The 17,179-nt window shown below is 46.2% G+C and overlaps 1 protein-coding gene across 8 annotated transcripts in view; it reads left to right on the forward strand.

Annotated features, from left to right (window-relative positions):
- Nucleotides 1-17,179, forward strand: part of ADAM23 (ADAM metallopeptidase domain 23) — an 889,186-nt gene that overhangs the window by 764,166 nt on the left and 107,841 nt on the right. For 7 of the 8 annotated variants that reach the window (XM_073541893.1, XM_073541894.1, XM_073541897.1 and 4 more), the window contains exon 24: nt 14,904-15,015. The exons of the other annotated variant lie outside the window; for it this stretch is intronic. In XM_073541893.1, the coding sequence (XP_073397994.1) occupies nt 14,904-15,015 (112 nt within the window). The remainder of the gene's footprint in view (nt 1-14,903; nt 15,016-17,179) is intronic. 8 annotated transcript variants of the gene reach the window in all.

Here is a 17,179-nt window from a genome sequence, read left to right on the forward strand (position 1 = left end):
TTACAGGAGCTCGCTTGCCCAGCTGCAAGTGTGCTATCGGAAAGAGTCTTCAGTGCTGCTGGATCAATCCTGACAGAAAAAAGGACCCGTCTCTCGACCCAAAATGTGGATGATCTAACCTTCATTAAAATGAACCATGCATGGGTTTCCAAGGATTTTGTCACACCTTACCCTGATGACACATAGGTTGCCAGAAAAATGGCTTTCTTTGGTCCTCCTCTTCCTGGGACTTGACCAATTTCGCCTTTAGCAGCAGGTGAATGTCCCACATCAACATGTGCCATTTTGTAAACCTCCCTAACTGGGCTGCCTCCTCCCCCCATGGCCGGGGTCACCACCTAGTGCACGCAACCGTGTGAGTGCCTTTGCCCTGGACAGGTGGGTGGGCCGACTCTTGGGCGCGGGCACTGGCACAGGGTCCCTCATAGTGCAATCAAGTGTCTCTGATGGTGGGGGTGCACACCCGCCGTCAGATACATCGCCATACTATGAGGGGCCCAGTGCCAGTACCGACGCCCACAAGTGGTCCCCCCTTGCTTGGGCAGGGCCCCAGCATTTGCAATGTTTACCTCTCCTTGCTCCTCCGCTGTGTAGTCTGGACTGTCAAATCCTTCACTGGGACTGCCACTACAAATTTGGTGAACTGATAGAAGATGATGGCTAAGACGTAGCTATGCCCTGTCCTGCTGGCCGGGCTCTAGCTTCAGATGATCAATGGCTTCCATTTCTTATGGACGTCGACTCACAATAAGATGCAGTGGTGGTTTCTCATCAGCTTTCACAGTTTTCCTACCCACAGACGTGTGACATTCCAGCGCACATTTTTGAATGTGCCCTCTCATGCCAATCCAATTGACTCGCCTACGGCCTGTGGCTTCTGTGTTTTGCACTCCAAAGTTACGTGACAGATCATGATAGGCAGTAAGCACCATGTTTACATCTCTCCCTGTGATCAAAATTGGATGGATATGAGTAACGGTGATGGATCAATGGTACTGCGATACAGCAACACTTTCTTCACAAAGAAAGGTTTTTGCTGTCTCCACACACTAATTAATTGAGGGTCAGCATCGCCTCTGAGAATTGTGACAGAAGTTTTTCCCGTGAATAGTAATTCCTAGATTTCTGCAATCACTAGACTTTGTCACTAATTGTATGCATCTCATTTCCTATTGCGGAGAGTCTGGACTGTCTTACTGAGACAGAAATATATATGAAGATTAAAAAATACCACCAAAAGTGTAAACTGGTATACGCTTCAAATACATTTCCATTTTTAGACTTTTTAAATTGCTCTCTAATCCATACTGAGAACACGGAGATTTTAAATGTTTAAACTATGCTATATATACCTGCTATCCAGTGATAATGTACCCTTTCTCAACTTTGTACAATCTGGTCAAATCCATACTGGACCTGAGAACGTCTGAGTCTGCCTCCTGATCTATAGACATATATTTTTAATGTGTAAACTATGCTATACATACCTGTTATCCAGTGATACGGTAACCTTTGTCACCTTTGTCCAATCACGTCTAATCCATACTGGGCCTGAGACCGTCTGAGCCTGCCTTCTGATATATAGACATAGGTTTTTAATGTGTAAACGATGCTACATATATACGTGTTATCCGGTGAAACTGTACCCTTTATGAACTTTCTAGAATCTTGTCGAATCCATACTGGGCCTGAGAACGGCTGCTGAGCTGTTAAGCAAGTTACAGCACCTGTGGTTTGGACGCGTAATTTTTTGCATTTTTTCAGGAATGCTGGTTAGGCCTAATTCAGGAATTGCGGTTGACCTGCACTTACTGGGAAATCATCGTTCACGGGGAATATTTGGAATCACAGATCACTAACGGTGTTCAGCGGGTTATCTGCACCTGTAAGCAACAAAAGCTGGTCCTTTCAGTGTAGCACGCATGCAGCCCCGGACATGTAAGGCCATGATAGACCTGTTATTGCTCAATCTTGCGTGCCAGAGCCTCGCGTATCCCTCTAGTAAGCTTGACGCGTACCACGGGGGCATGCCGGAGTCTCGTTGGTTAACGGAATAAAGCTGACAAATCGCTAGCACAACTACAAACGGACATACCACACTACACACATAATCGACAAAACTTTCAATGTGTGCATCTTTTCTTGAGGTGGCATGGTTGTGGTTTCCCGGGTGGAGTCCAATGAAGCCACAGGCTCCACTCCTGGTGGTGCCCTTTTGGACAATCCTTTAAGGTTCAGCTTTGCAATCATACTGCCCCCGGAAAGCAAACATTTTGCCTTCATGGACGCTGTTTGGAGGTTCATGGGAATAACGCCGCCCGATCGCCAGTTGGCATAATTTATTGGTCGGAAGTCCGACGGTATATGATCGTGTTCTATTTCAGAAATTTTTTTTTGGTTTGTATTTTACAATTTTATTCCAGCCTTTCTTGACTTAATAAGGGCATGACAAGCCTATATCTGTGTCTCCTCCACCTCCTCCTTTTACTCCTCCACCTCTTTTCTAAATGTAGTTGCCCTTTTCATATGTTAATTTTTGTCTTCTGATCATTTTTTCAGCTTTGGGACACCTTTTAAGGTGTTTTGTAATTGTTTTCTATGTGTTTGCCTGCCATTGTTTTCAATGTGGTTCGACGAACATTCGACGAACTTGCCTCCTGTGAGACGAACCAAAACACTAGCGGGATGGCTCAACACTCCTCCTGATATATAGACGTACATTGTTAATGTTTAAACTATGCTATATATACCTGCTATCTGATGATACTGTACACTTTGTCTACTTTTTATATTCTTGTCTAATCCATACTGAGCCTGTGAGCGTCTCTGTGTGACTGATGGAATATATATGGAGATTGACAATTATCCTTTGACTGAATAGAGCTGTACGCTTCTGATACAGTGCCATATATCTGATGTTATTTTGTGTCTATTTTGTGCTAAATTTTGAAGTTTGGTGGAAGAGGCCGCGGACGTGGGCGTGGGGGGGCCAGCTGGTGCTGATGGTGGTGCATCTGCTGGTAGTGGCAAAAGCACAATAGCAGCTAAGGCAGGAGGTGTTGAGCCTGCGTCATGGTCTGGCTCCGGAACGCCTGGAAGGCTACCTTTTCTGGGAGTAGGTTAACCGCTTTTAAAGCCGGAGCATGAGGAACTGGTTTTGGCTTACATTGCCAAAACAGACTCCAGCAAATATGCCTTCCTCTTCTGAAGTTTCAAAAAAATGCAAGCACTGAGTAATCAAGTGCTGGCTCCTGGTCAGGAAGAACCCCTTTCCTTGTGTCCTGCACCCCCACCCAAAGTGAATGATGCAGCAGGCCACACTTCACATTAGTCCATGTAGCTCTTTCTATCATACCATGCCTGGGTTATCAAGTCAAATCGTGAATTCCCCAGTCCAAGATGAATCTGACATGGAGTGTGGGTGGTCAGCCAGGGCAGTGGGGTTAATCGGCACCGGGCCGGTGTCTCACAGGGATGTGTCAACGTGGTGGTGACCCGTTCCGTGGCCCTGGGCATCCATGCAAAGGGGTGAATTACGTTTATCGGTGAATGACACGTGACGCCACCTGTGGTTTCTGATTAGATTGACCAGCGCTGCAGTGTCGCTTCTCTGGGACAGATGTTGTGGTGCAGCTAAGATGTAGAAGCCCTGCACAGGTAGGGCCGTAGTCGCAGGGCAGATGAAAGAGTTGGTAGATGGTGTGCAGTGCAGGATGTAGCAGAGCCATGTGCCAGGCGCAGGAGAAAGATGACAGACCCAGTCGTGCAGTTCCTTTACCTGTACTTGGTAAGTGCCGTCCAGGACCCAGAGTACAGATGGAGAAGGAGTTGGTCAGCCTGGAAGCCAATTTGGAATTCTCTCTCTGCAGATAGGTAGTGTGGCCTCCGTTCTAGCGCTTATCTGAGGTACTCGCAGTGCTGAGTTCAATAAAGTTCCCCCTGTTGACTCTCTTTTGGAACTTTCTCGTATGGCAGGCAGCCGTAGCCTTTTCCTTCTGGCTCCCACACGTCGCTGCTGGGGCCTCCAAGCCTTAGTTGGGTACAGAGCATTTACAACTGCTACTTCCTCCGGTTTCGGCTGCAGGAACGTCAGTGTCCCTACAAACTCTGAGACCAGAATCCAGACCATGCGCTCCAGCTAGGAGTGAGCCTTAACTCTGCTCATCCTCCAGCTCCCCTTCTCACGTCCACACACTTCTCCTTCCATTCACAGACTACCCTAACTTACCTCCTCCCGACCACAGAGAGCAGCTCCACAGCAGTCAGGTTCAGAGGTCTCCCTGCTGGCCTGGCGTGGGAAATGTGTTGTGTGTTGGTTTAACTGCTAGAGAGATCCTTCATTGCTCCCAAGCATGACATCACACTCCCTAGGAGGAAGGTAATGCCACTGTGGCGACCGTACTCCTGGGGGCACCACAAGTACACTGATGCCCATCCACTGCTAGATGATTCTGCTGGTACATTGACCAAGACCACTACATTCCCCTCGCACTCTACACAGCCAGAATCTGACCCTGATGAAACTCAGGTTACCATTCCCATATACTGTACCACCTTACACGGTGACAAAGGGGAAGGTGCAGATGAAATTGCAGGTTCGGCCCACCCGCCGTCAGACACACCGCCATACTATGAGGGGCTCTGTGCCAGTGCCGTCGCCAATGAGTGGGCCCCTCCTGCTTGCTCAGGATCACAGCACTTGCAAAGTTGAAATACTTACCTCTCCCTGCTCCACCGCCATGACGTCTTCCGCGTTTCCTGACAGTGATATTCTGATCAGAGAGCGCAATGATATCACGTCTGTACGCCCAGACTAGTACAGGGATTCCCTAGCGAGGAGACTTATTTGAGGAGACTTATTTAATTGTTTTCAATGTTGGGACAGCAATTTTTGGGGAGCACTATACTCTGGTGGAGAATGATATATGGGGCCCACCATACACTGGAGCATTACAAAGGTGGACATCAGACACTGGAGCAGCATTTACAGGGCCCATTATACACTAGAGCATTAGAAATGGGGCCCATTATATATGGAGCATTATTTGTGCCCATAAGACAGTGCAACTTCATCCATGGGGACCAACATATACTGTAGCATTATGTGGAGCTCATCAACTCGTACTGTTTCAAACATTATATGGGACCAATGATTCCATATGGAGAAATATATGGGCCTCATTACTCTGTATAGTGCACTATGCAGTGGCCATAATACTGTATGGAGTAATACACTGTCCGTTTTTGGAGCTATTGGAGAATTTAAAATGGATATCAGTCATGAGATGTAAAAAGTGAATTATTTTTCATTGTACTATACCGCTATTTCTCTGCTGTATCGGAGCATCATGATGAGTTGTGCTATGTGTTAAAGGGGCGATCTTTGGCCCAGGGCACATGAAAACCTGGAGCCAGCCCTACCCCCCCACAAATTTAGCCAAATAACCCCCATTTTTCAGTGCGTAACTAGTATTATTAAGTAAATTAAGGTTGAAATGCTTCAGTAATAAGAATTGATGTTTTTAGCATTCAAAAGGGGCACTGTAGGTGTGTTTCCTCTCCTGCACTCCCTGCCGACTTTGCTTCCCCATTGACTTGCATTGGGTTTCGTGTTTCAGTCGGCCTTCGACTTTTCACAAAAATCGGCCGATTTCGTTCTACCCGACTTTTGCGAAAGTCGGGTTTCATGAAACCCGACTAGACCCGAAAAAAGGCAAAGTCGCTCATCTCTATCAGGAATTTTCTGCATACGTGGGTACATAGCCTTATTGTCCTGTTACAAACAGCATCCAGACTTATACTCTTATTGTACAATGAAGGATAATGTCCTCAAACTCCATCTAAATAGGCATTCACATCCATTTTGTTGTTGCAGTATGGTGTGAGCCTAGCCTAAAGCCCCCATCACACACAGTGATCTCGCTAGCGAGATCGCTGCTGAGTCACAAGTTTTGTGACGCAACAGTGATCTCACCAGTGAGATCTCTGTGTGTGACACTTATCAGCGACCGGCCCCCCTGCCAGGTATCGCTGATCGTGCTCGAATGGCCTGGACATTTTTTTGATCGTTGGTCTCCCGTTGGCCAGCACGCATCGCTGCGTGTGGCAGGCGGGAGACCAGCGATCAGCGAGCTGGAGCAGGTAACCAAGGTAAACATCAGGTTTCTAAGCGCCGCATGGCGCTTAGAAACCCGATGTGTATAGGTTGCCCTCCCAGGGCTGTGGGGTACTCAGTACCGGGCTGGTCTCTCAAAGCGGAATATCACAGCAGCGGTGACTCGGTCTGTGGCCCTGGGCGCCCATGTAAAAGGGATTAAGTGATGGAATAAAGTTTAAGAGTGAATGATTCGTGACGCCACCTGTGGTGTTCGGCAATGAAGGTGTTAAGCCGACGCTGCAGACAGATCCTCTGGGACAGATGGTGTGGTGCAGCAATGATGATGTAGCCCTCCACAGGCAGGGCTGTAGTTCCAGGGCAGAGTAGTTGAAGAGGGAAGGTGTTGAGGAAGAGGGTGTAGTGTTTGGCACAGAGATGTAGCAGTGCTGGAGAGGTTGCAGGAAGAAGGCAAGGACACAACAGGGTGCAGTTTATTTACCTTTACTTTGCTTGGCAAATGCAGTCCAGAATTCCAGATTACAGATGGAACAGAGGCTGGCCGGCCTGGAAGCAACTTAGGAATCTCTCTAGGCAGAGGGGTTGTGTAGTCTCCTTCCTAGCGCTTAGTTTTAGGTACTTGCAGTACTGTGTTACACAAGTTCCACTTGCTTATCCTCTTTAGAACTCCCTCGTATGGCAGACAGCTGTAGCCTTTCTCTTCTGGCTCACACGTCGCTGTTGTGCCTCAGAGTCTTATGTGGGAATAGAGCATTTACAGCTTCCTATTCCTACGGTTTCTGTTGCAGGACCATCAGTGTCCATACAGCCTTGGAGACCGGGCTCCAGATCATGCGCTATAGCTGGGAATGAGCCTGAACTCTCTGCTCAATCTCCCAGCTCTTCTCCTCACGTCCACACATGTTGCCCTCTTCACATGAACTCCCAATTTCCCCTTCCTGGCCCCCCAGAGAGCAGCTCTTCCCCCAGTTTTGGGTTCAGAGCTCCCTCTGCTGGTCTGGAGTGGAAGCTGTGTTGTGTGCTGTGGTTAACTGCCAGAGAGATCCTTTATTGCTTCCAAGCATGACATCACACTCCCTAGGAGGAAGGTTATGACACTGTGGCGACCATACTCCTGCGGGCGCCACATTCCCCCCTAGTGCATTTCAGTACTCCCGGACTGAAGAAAAACATGTAAAACATATTAACAAATTAACAATTGTAACTGTAACAAAATTTCAAAAATATGAAAATTACAAAAACCAAAGCTCAAAAATAGTCCTGATGACGATAAGTCCATGCGTCAATGTCCATGGTCCATTTCCTGAACAGTTGGTAACTATGTACAAGTTAGCTTTGACCACACATAGTCCTGTGGCCCAATTGTCCATCAAAAACACAAACAAGACTGTTCAAAAGAGTTCTTACAGAGTCTCTGTAGGCACATAAGCTTGAAAAGTTGCATATTTTCAGTTTACCATTCACATTACTTATTTATATACGAAACCTTATGGGTGGTATACTTTGGGTACTACGGACAGACCTACGTAGCACTGGTGCTGTTGGGGATCTTACTGGATGCCTTGTATTAACTACTACTGGTGTAGTGTGTGTTGTACTGGCTACATTACTGTTGGTTCTGCGTAGCACAGGGATGCTAGATTTCCTAGGACGACTACTACTCACTGTGGGCATGACAGATTCACCACTGGCAGGGTGAGAATTCTCTTGTTCCACTGCTGGTATGGCATCCGCTACCTGTACTTACTGGTTTTCAGAGTTCTCTTGAGTCACTTCTTCTTGTACTTCCAGTTGGGGAAAGGTCAAAACTGGCACCACTATGGCATTATTTGCTCAAGTCCAATTTGCTGGGAATTCTCCAAGTACAGTGCTGACCTTTTCTTCTTCCTCTATGGGTTGGATGTTGTTTTGCTCTTCCATTCATTCTTTTAAATGATCAGGGCACAATTTCAAATGATCCCTTGATACTGCTGCTGAGGTTTCTCCCCCATCCTTACTGATAAGGCACACCTTGGTGTTATCGAAGTTTGATGGTAAGATGGTGTAGGGTTCAGCTTCCCATTGGTCATCTTATTTATGCATCCTCCTCTTCTTTTTTAGGACTTGTTTTCTCCTGGTGACAAGGGAACTGCAGGTGCATGGTGATTGTAGTGCCTTTCTTGTTTTTGTCTTGCCTGAGCTAGACTCTTTTCTACACACTCTTGTACTCTTCGATACTGCTGCTGCCTCTCTGTGTCCCAGTCAGCATCTGGTGACATCATCTCAGGTGTAAGGACTCCCATATCCAAATCAATAGGCAGCTTGCCAGGCCTCGCTCTCATTAGGTAGGCTGGAGTGCAGTTGGTGGAATTCACAAGAATGTGGTTGTAGAGGTCTACCAGATCTTGCAACTTTTCTGGCCACAGATTCCTCTCTTCCAAAGGCAAGGTCTTCAGTAGGTCGATCAGCACCTGGTTCATCTTTTCACACATGCCATTGGTCTGTGGATGGTACGGTGTTGTCCTGATCTTCTTGCAACCGTACAAGTTACAGAATTCCTGGAACACTTCCGCCTCAAAGGCTGGACCTTGATCTGTAAGCACTCGCTCGGGGTATCCGTGTGGTCGACAAAAGTGCTGTTGGAATGCTCTGGCTGCTGTCCTGGCTGTTTGATCCTTGACAGGCACGACTACCAGGAATCTCAAGTAGTGGTCAATGATGGTAAGAGCATAAATGTAGCCTGAACGGCTTGGGACCAGCTTCACATGGTCCAGGGTGACCAACTCGAGTGGTTGTTTGGTTATTATTGGCTGCAAAGGAGCTCGCTGGCTGTTACGGTCCTTTCTGCGCAGGTTACATTGTCCACACTTCCGGCACCAAATTTCAATGGCCTTCCTCATACCAGCCCAGTAGAATCTCTCCCGGAGCAAGGCCTCCAGCTTCTTCCATCCGAAGTGTCCAGCTCCATTGTGGTATGCTTCCAAGACCATTGATGCCTCCCTCTTTGGGACTACCACTTGCCAGACCAACTCATGAGTGCGGGCATTGATACTCCTCCGGCACAGCTTTCCCTCATAGAGGTACAGCCTGCCTCTTTCCTTCCACAACTGCTGGGTTTCTTCAGGAGCATCTGGACTTGGGCTTGAGTCAGCTTGTGACAGTAGCTCCTTTACCAGGCGGACTGCGGGGTCGCTATCATGCATTTCTGCCCAGTCATGATGAGGCAATGGTTAGGGTGGCCTCTTTCACAATAGATCATCTGTTTCTCACTCCTTGAGCATGCTGGGCTGTAATTGGCCGGTGGAAGGCAGGTAACCTATTTCTTCACGTGCTTCAGGGTCTTCACCTGAATCTGGCATATTGGGTGTTCTGGACATCGGCATTGGCATTCTTGTGCCCCGCTCGGTACTTGATGGTAAATTCATAGTTAGACAGCCGGGCCATCCATCGCTGCTCCAGTGCACCTAGTTTTGCAGTTTCCAAGTGAGTCACCGGGTTGTTGTCCGTGAAGATGGTAAACTTGGCTGAAGCTAGGTAATGCTTGAATCATTCAGTCACAGCCCAGACTATGGTGAGGAACTCCAGTTTGAAGGAACTGTAGTTGTCAGGGTTCCTTTCAGTGGGACGAAGCTTCCTGCTGGCATAGGAGATCACTCTTTCTTTGCCATTCTGTACCTGTGACAGTACTGCTCCCAGTCCCACATTGCTGGCATCAGTATACAAAACAAATGATTGGTCATAATCTGGGTAGGCCAGAACTTCATCTCCTGTGAGAGCGATCTTCAGACGAGTGAAGGACCTCTCCATTTCCTCATTCCATTCAAATGTGGGACTCTTCTTCCTGGCTTTCTTGGGCAGAAGATTTTTCATAGGTGTGGCTATCTCAGTGAAGCCTTTGATGAACCTTCGGTAGTAGCCTACCAGCCCGAGGAATTGACGTACATAATGGAGGTTGCTGGGCTTCTGCCAGTCCCGGATGGCAGTGACTTTGTCAGGATTTGTTGCCACACCTTCTGCACTCACTACATGACCGAGGTACTGTACCTTGGGCTTCAGGAGGTGGCATTTGGATGGCTTCACTTTCAAGCCAAAGTTGGACAAGGCTTCAAACACCTCAGCCAGGTGCTTCAGATGGTCTTCATAAGTCTTGGAGAAAGCAATGACTTCATCACGGTATAACAGGACTGTCTCAAAAGTTCTTGTCTTCAAGACAGCATTCCATTAGCCGTTGAAATGTCCCTGGGGCGATGCAGAATGGCATGTAGTTGAACTCGCAGAGACCCATTGGGGTGGTAAACGCTGTTTTCTCCTTGTCTGCCTCTGCCATGGGAACCTGCCAATACCCACTAGTGAGATCTAAGGTGGAAAAATAGTTAGCAGTTTTAAGTGCAGCTAATGACTCTTCAATTCTGGGTAATGGGTAGGCATCCTTATGTGTAATGCTGTTAATTTTTCTGTAATCAACACACATTCTCATGGTACCATCTATCTTTTTCACAAAGACTATTGGAGCTGCCCAGGGGCTAAAACTGTCTCTGATCACCCCAGCTTCCTTCATTTCTCACAACATACTTTTGACACATTGATATTGTGTTGGGGGTATAGGCCGGTACCTTTCTTTAATGGGTGGATGATCTCCAGTAGGGATATGGTGTTGAACCCCTTTTGCCTTCCCAAAGTCTAGAGGGTGTTTACTGAATACCCGCTCATACTCCTGAGTCACTCGGTAAACCCCATTCTTTTGGTATGAAGGGGTGGTGTCAGTTCCCACCTGCAGCTGCTGACACCACTCCTCCAGCTGCTTTACAGAGCCATTGTCCTCCACCTGGTCGGATGAGACCAAGGGCTCTGCTGCCCGTATTGTATTGTTACTGACAGTAAGCAGCTTAGCAACTGTGGCATACCGAGGTATTGTGGCCTCCTCCTCCCCACAATTCAAGAGGCGTACAGGTACTCTCCCTTTGTGGACATCAACTACCCCTCTGGCTCTCAGGACAGTGGGCCAGCTCTCAGAGTACACTGGCTCTACCAATGCTTGGTAATCTTTTCCTCTGAGGCCTATGGCTGCCGACACCAAATTAGCATTTCACATCTGGCGGGTATCGCAATGGGGAAAGAATCACTCACTCTGACGCTGCCAATTTCTCCGCCAGACAGTTCTACCTGCTGTCTTTGCATCAGGGCCTTGATCTCCTTCTGCAGGACTCGTACACTGGAACCAACAGTCTCAGCCACCTGTTTCAACAAAACAATAACCTCGGCAAGACAATTTTCAATCACATTAGTACCAAGGGTCATCATTGAGTTACATTCTCGTCGATCAATGTCTACAACTATCAGACCTTGAGATTTTATCTCTACTCACCCCACTTTAATTGTAATCTCTTTACATCCAACTTGCGGCAAAGACTGACCATTGCTGGCAACTACTGTCAGTTCATCACTTGGGCCACGGGTAAGTTCAGAGTCATCCCAATACCTCTTGTAAAGGATATATGGCATAGTTGTCACCTGAGAGCCAATGTCCAGCAAAGCGTTCATGGGGATGCCGTCAATCACCACTGGGAGGACCGGGCGCCCTCCAACATACTTGGCTCGCCTTGTGGTCTTACTCCTGGGGGTTGTCCCTCTGCCCCAGGGGTTGCTCGTTTAAATAACAGAACCTTGCAATGTGGCCTGCCTTGTTGCAGTGACGACAGATGGGACGTCCTTTCTGGTCATAGTGATCGTTGTCTCTCCCTCGGCATGGCGGGATCCTCTTCTTCCATAGCCATGGGACATCCTCTGGACTAGAGGCCAGCTGGATCTTCTCTTTTGATGACACCTGCAAGGACTGGCACCGTTTTGGCAAGTGCAGCCATATTTTTGGTCAGCTCCTGGACCTGAAGACGCATTTCGGCTGATGGGTCTTTGTCCAGAGTCTGTGCATCAGCCTCCACTGGGCTGAGAGGGAAAGATGCTGCTTCTTGATGGTATGTGATCGCTGGGCACCTAGGGGGCGCTGGACGGCTGACATTTGGTTCATGCAGCACTTGAATAGCCCTGTCTTTGAAGTCTGCAAAGTCTAGGTCAGGGTTTTGTAGGGCTATGATGCGCAGCTGTGCTCTGTGGGTACTGGATAGGAGGCCCTCATTAAATTGCTCCTTTAACAGTCGGTCTCCATCTTTCACACTGTCAGGATCAATCTGCTTTATGGCTCGCAGCGCCTCCTGCAGGTTGAGAGCATAGTCCCGTATACTGTCCTGCGCTCTCTGCTTACACCCAAAGAATCTCATCTTTATTTCAGCTACAGTGCAGGTGTCAAAGGTGCTTCTTAGCTTAGCCAGGATCTTTTTAACAGTCTCTTTATCAGTGTCCTGCCAGGCTTTTACTTCCCTTTGCGCTGCATCCGTTAGTTGCCCAATAAGGATGTTCACCTTCTGGCTTTCAGACAGAGGATACACCTCAAACAAACTGCACAGTCTCACTTTAAGTTCACTCAGGGTATGTGACTCCCCTGAGTACTGCGGTAGCCAGGCTGCTCCCGGTATATAGGGCATGGACAGCGGCATTATGGGGACTGCTGCGGTGGGTGCTGATTCTTGCGGCGCTGTGGAGGCAGCGGTGCAATGGAAGCCACAGCTGCGCTGAGCCCTGCAGCTTGTGGCACTGTGGGGTTTGCGGTAGTGTCCGCCGCTGCATTTGCTCTTGCTTCAGATATTCTCTTCCCCCCTAGTTAACGTTTGCAAGGCCCTGGGTTGCGCTGGCTAACCGGTTACCGCTCCACCGGCTGGACAATTGTGGGACGCCTGGACTGCAGGGCTCAGCTTCTCACTTCTCGTGCGTTGGCCTCTTCCCATGCGGCACTTCACTTTTCGCACTCCCCGGGTGGCTCCGCCCATGATGGCCCGCCCCTTCTTGCTTCCCGCCTGCGTCAAGCAGCGGGGTAATGGCGGCAATTTGCACAAATAGTCTATGGCACAAAACACAGTCTCTGGCACACAGGACCCGGGGACACCGGGCTCCGTGAATCCTGTTCGTGACTACAAGATTATGAAGGGTACTTAATAAGAGGCATTAAGATAAGATGTATATGTTTCATTTTTCTATAGAATGAGTTTTTATGGTGATTTCACTGCAGTATAATAATGCCTGGTATGTGTGTAATAGAGTGAATGGGAACTGCATAAAGAGTGACCTCTGGTGGTGAAGGGTATTCAGGATTGGTTAATGCTGTAAAGAGAGACTGTGATGTTGTCATCTCTTGTTAAAATAGCAACACAGCCACATTGTCACCCTGACGGGTGCTTCTAAGGTTTGTGACCATTCCAGGTGTAAAAACCGCAACCCCAGGCACCAATATAAGCATTTTAGCATAAGGGCTGTAATGCCCTGAAGCAAAATGGCAGTTCGGAACAGTATGTCTAGTGAGCATGCTCAGGCACCCTGCAATGATCGGCCATGCAGTGATGAGTCACTTGTTGGAGCTGGGCGGTAATGAACAACACTGACCACAGCTAGTAGCCAGCATTGACAGAGAGCTGCAAAGATATAAGTAAAGTATACTAACTTTTTTAATTATATAAGCCTTAGTACCCTCATAGGTTGTGTCATGATCAGTTTTATAGGCAAGTTGAGTCTTTTTAAAGCGCTGTATATGCACTGTTGCACTTTGTATTCTAGATCTTTGGTCTTATGCACATATGTTTAATGGAGCACTTGTAAACGTTACTATGACAATGGCTATTTTGAATATGTAAAACGGATTAATCATTGGAATTTTATACACATGTGTTACTACTATTTAAGTCTGTATTGACTATGAGCACATTGCTTGACAAAGACGGGTCACCGTTGAAACGTTGCCATCTGAGGATCAGTAAAGTATCCACTTTTTCACATTTAATTTGAGTGCTGCCTATTTTTTTTCCTTTTGTCATTTTGGCTGTTTGGACACTGCTGAATAGGTTTTGCACCTGCTGTATTATTTTGGTAGTGCTGCCCTTTTTTCTTGATTTACTTAAAGAGAACCTATCACCAGAAAAAATGTGATATGGAGTTAATTTGGGTGTTATTAACCTGCCCGTCACCTGCACTTAGATGAACACTACGAGGTGAAATTTAACTTTATTCCCCCCAGCAGCATTCGAGTTTCAGTCACGGAGGTGGCACCAGCAAGGGTTTAGTCACTGGGCCCCCGGCCCTGACTGGCAGCCAGTCCTAATGCAGAGCCAGTGTCAATCAGGGCCAGGGATGCAGTTACAGCCACCGCGTGACTAAACCAGCGCCGACCCCCTTGACTGAAACCCAAATGCTGCCCGGGGGAATAAAGTTCATTTTCTTCCTACAGCATTCAACTAAGTGCAGGTGCTGGGCAGGTTACTAAAGCTAATGCAGATTAACCCCATATCTTCAGGTTAATAGTTTTTTTGGGTGACAGGTTACCTTTAAATGCTGATAATGTAGTAACATGTAGATGCTACCAGGGCTGTCATATGTAGTGAGTGCAGCCAAAAATATTGACCTCCAGAATACTAATGTTTGTCTCAATGCCTGTGTGAACAGTAAGAAATTTGAAGCTATGTAGGAGAGCAGAATGTAACAGAAAAAGGGCACATGAAATGATTTAATCAAGTTTTGAACTTGAAAATCAAATTAAACTTTGATATAAACTTTAAACACACACACACAGTGCTGTGAGATCCATTCTAGGGCATTTTAATGGAAATTTTAATGTAAAAAAATCATTTTAAAATGTAATTCATTCATTTAACTAACATGTATACAAATACACTCTAATGCTGTTAACCCTATGTGATCGTGTTTTCAGGTTTGCAGCAATGAAGCCACATGTATATGCAGTTCTACATGGGCAGGAACTGACTGCAGTATATATGACCCAAAGAAGGAGCCTACCATTAGAAAGGATGAAGGACCAAAGGGTTTGTGCCATTTTGTTGTTAATGGAATAATAAAATGCTTTCTATATTCTGCACAGGGAATTGGTTTCTTATAGAACTTCTGTCACATTTATTGTGATGGATCCGATTGATCAAGTTTATCATGTGGCACCAGGATTGGTGTATTACTAGATACAGAAAGCTGTAAACATTCATTGAAGTAGTGGATCAATCATAGAATCATAGAGTTGGAAGGGACCTCCTGGGCCATCTGGTCCAACCCCCTGCTCAAAGCAGGATTCGCTAAATCATCCCAGTCAGATGTCTGTCCAGCCTCTGTTTGAAGACTTCCATTGAAGGAGAACTCACCACTTCTCGTGGCAGCCTGTTCCACTCATTGATCACTCTAACTGTCAAAAAGTTTTTTCTAATATCTAATCTGTGTCTCCTCCCATTCAGTTTCATCCCATTGCTTCTAGTCTTTCCTTGTGCAAATGAGAATAAAGTTGATCCTTCTACAATGTGACAGCCCTTTAGATATTTGTAGACAGCTATTAAGTCTCCTCTCAGGCTTCTCTTTTGCAAACTAAACATTCCCAAATCCTGCAACCTTTCCTCATAAGACAGGGTTTGCAGACCGGTCACCATTCTGGTCGCTCTTTTCTGAACTTGCTCCAGTTTGTTGATGTCTTTTTTAAAATGTGGTGCCCAAAACTGGACACAATATTCCAGATGAGGTCTGACCAAAGAGGAGTAGAGGGAAATAATGACTTCACGTGATCTAGACTGTATGCTTCTGTTAATACATCCTAGAATTGCATTTGCCTTTTTTGCTGCTGCATCACACTGTTGACTCGTATTCAGTCTGTGATCTATTAGTATACCCAAGTCTTTTTCACATGTGCTGTCACTTAGCCCTATTCCTCCCATTCTATATATGCTTTTTTCATTTTTATTGCCCAGATGTAGTACTTTGCATTTCTCCCTGTTAAAAACCATTCTGTTAGTTGCTGCCCACTTCTCCAGTTTATTTAAATCTTTTTGAATCCTCTCTCTCTCTTCTCTAGTATTAGCTATCCCTCCTAGCTTTGTGTCATCAGCAAATTTAATCAGTTTACCCTCAATTCCTTCATCTAAATCGTTGATAAAGATGTTGAACAATACAGGGCCCAGGACAGAGCCCTGTGGTACCCCACTTGAGACATTCTTCCAACTGGATGTGCAGCCATTTACGACCACTCTTTGGGTCCGATCACTAAGCCAGTTATGAATCCACCTAACAGTTGCCTTGTCCATTCCATACTTAGTCATTTTTTCAATAAGGATTGTATGAGAGACTGTCAAATGCTTTGCTGAAGTCAAGATATACTATATCTACAGCATTTCCTTGATCCACCCAATCAGTGATACCGTCATAGAAGGAAATTAAGTTAGTCTGCCATGACTTATTAGTTACAAACCCATGCTGACTCTGTCTAATCACATCATTCTTATCCAGGTATTGACATACATGTTTAATAATTTGTTCAAAGATCTTTCCTGGTATAGAAGTCAGACTCACTGGCCTATAGTTCCCTGGGTCCACCTTCTTCCCCTTTTTGAAGATAGGAACAACATTTGCTCTTCTCCAGTCTTCTGGCACTTCTCCTGTTCTCCAAGAATTTTCAAAGATTATGGAGAGGGGTTCAAAAATTTCTTCTGCTATCTCCTTCAGTACTCTGGGGTGTAATTCATCTGGACCTGGAGACTTGAATTCATTTAGGTTAGCTAAGTGTTTCCTCACTATCTTTCTGTTTATAGATATCCTGGATTCTTCTATTCCCTTAATAGGACAGTGAATAACAGTTGATGTTACATTTCCTTTCTGAGAGAAAACAGATGCAAAATAGGAATTTAAAAGTTCAGCCTTCTCAACATCCTGTCTTACCATTTCATCATTTTCATCCTGTAAAAATCCTATAGCATCTTTGACTTTTTTCTTTTACTTTTGACATATCCCCAAAATCCTTTATTATTGTTTTTGACATCTCTTGCAAGCCTCAATTCATTTTCAGCTTTAGCTAATCTGATTTGTGCCCTGCAGGTTCTGCAGACAGCATTATATTCTTCTTTAGATATGCCTCCCTCTTTCCATTTTATAAACATTTTTTTCTTCCTTTTTAGCATGTGCTTAAGTTCTGTGTTCATCCATCCTGGTTTCCTTAAA

Source organism: Dendrobates tinctorius, unplaced genomic scaffold (genome assembly GCF_039654945.1).
Source record: "Dendrobates tinctorius isolate UK_male_01 unplaced genomic scaffold, ASM3965494v1 ptg000125l, whole genome shotgun sequence".
In the NCBI taxonomy this organism is placed as follows: Eukaryota; Metazoa; Chordata; class Amphibia; order Anura; family Dendrobatidae; genus Dendrobates; species Dendrobates tinctorius.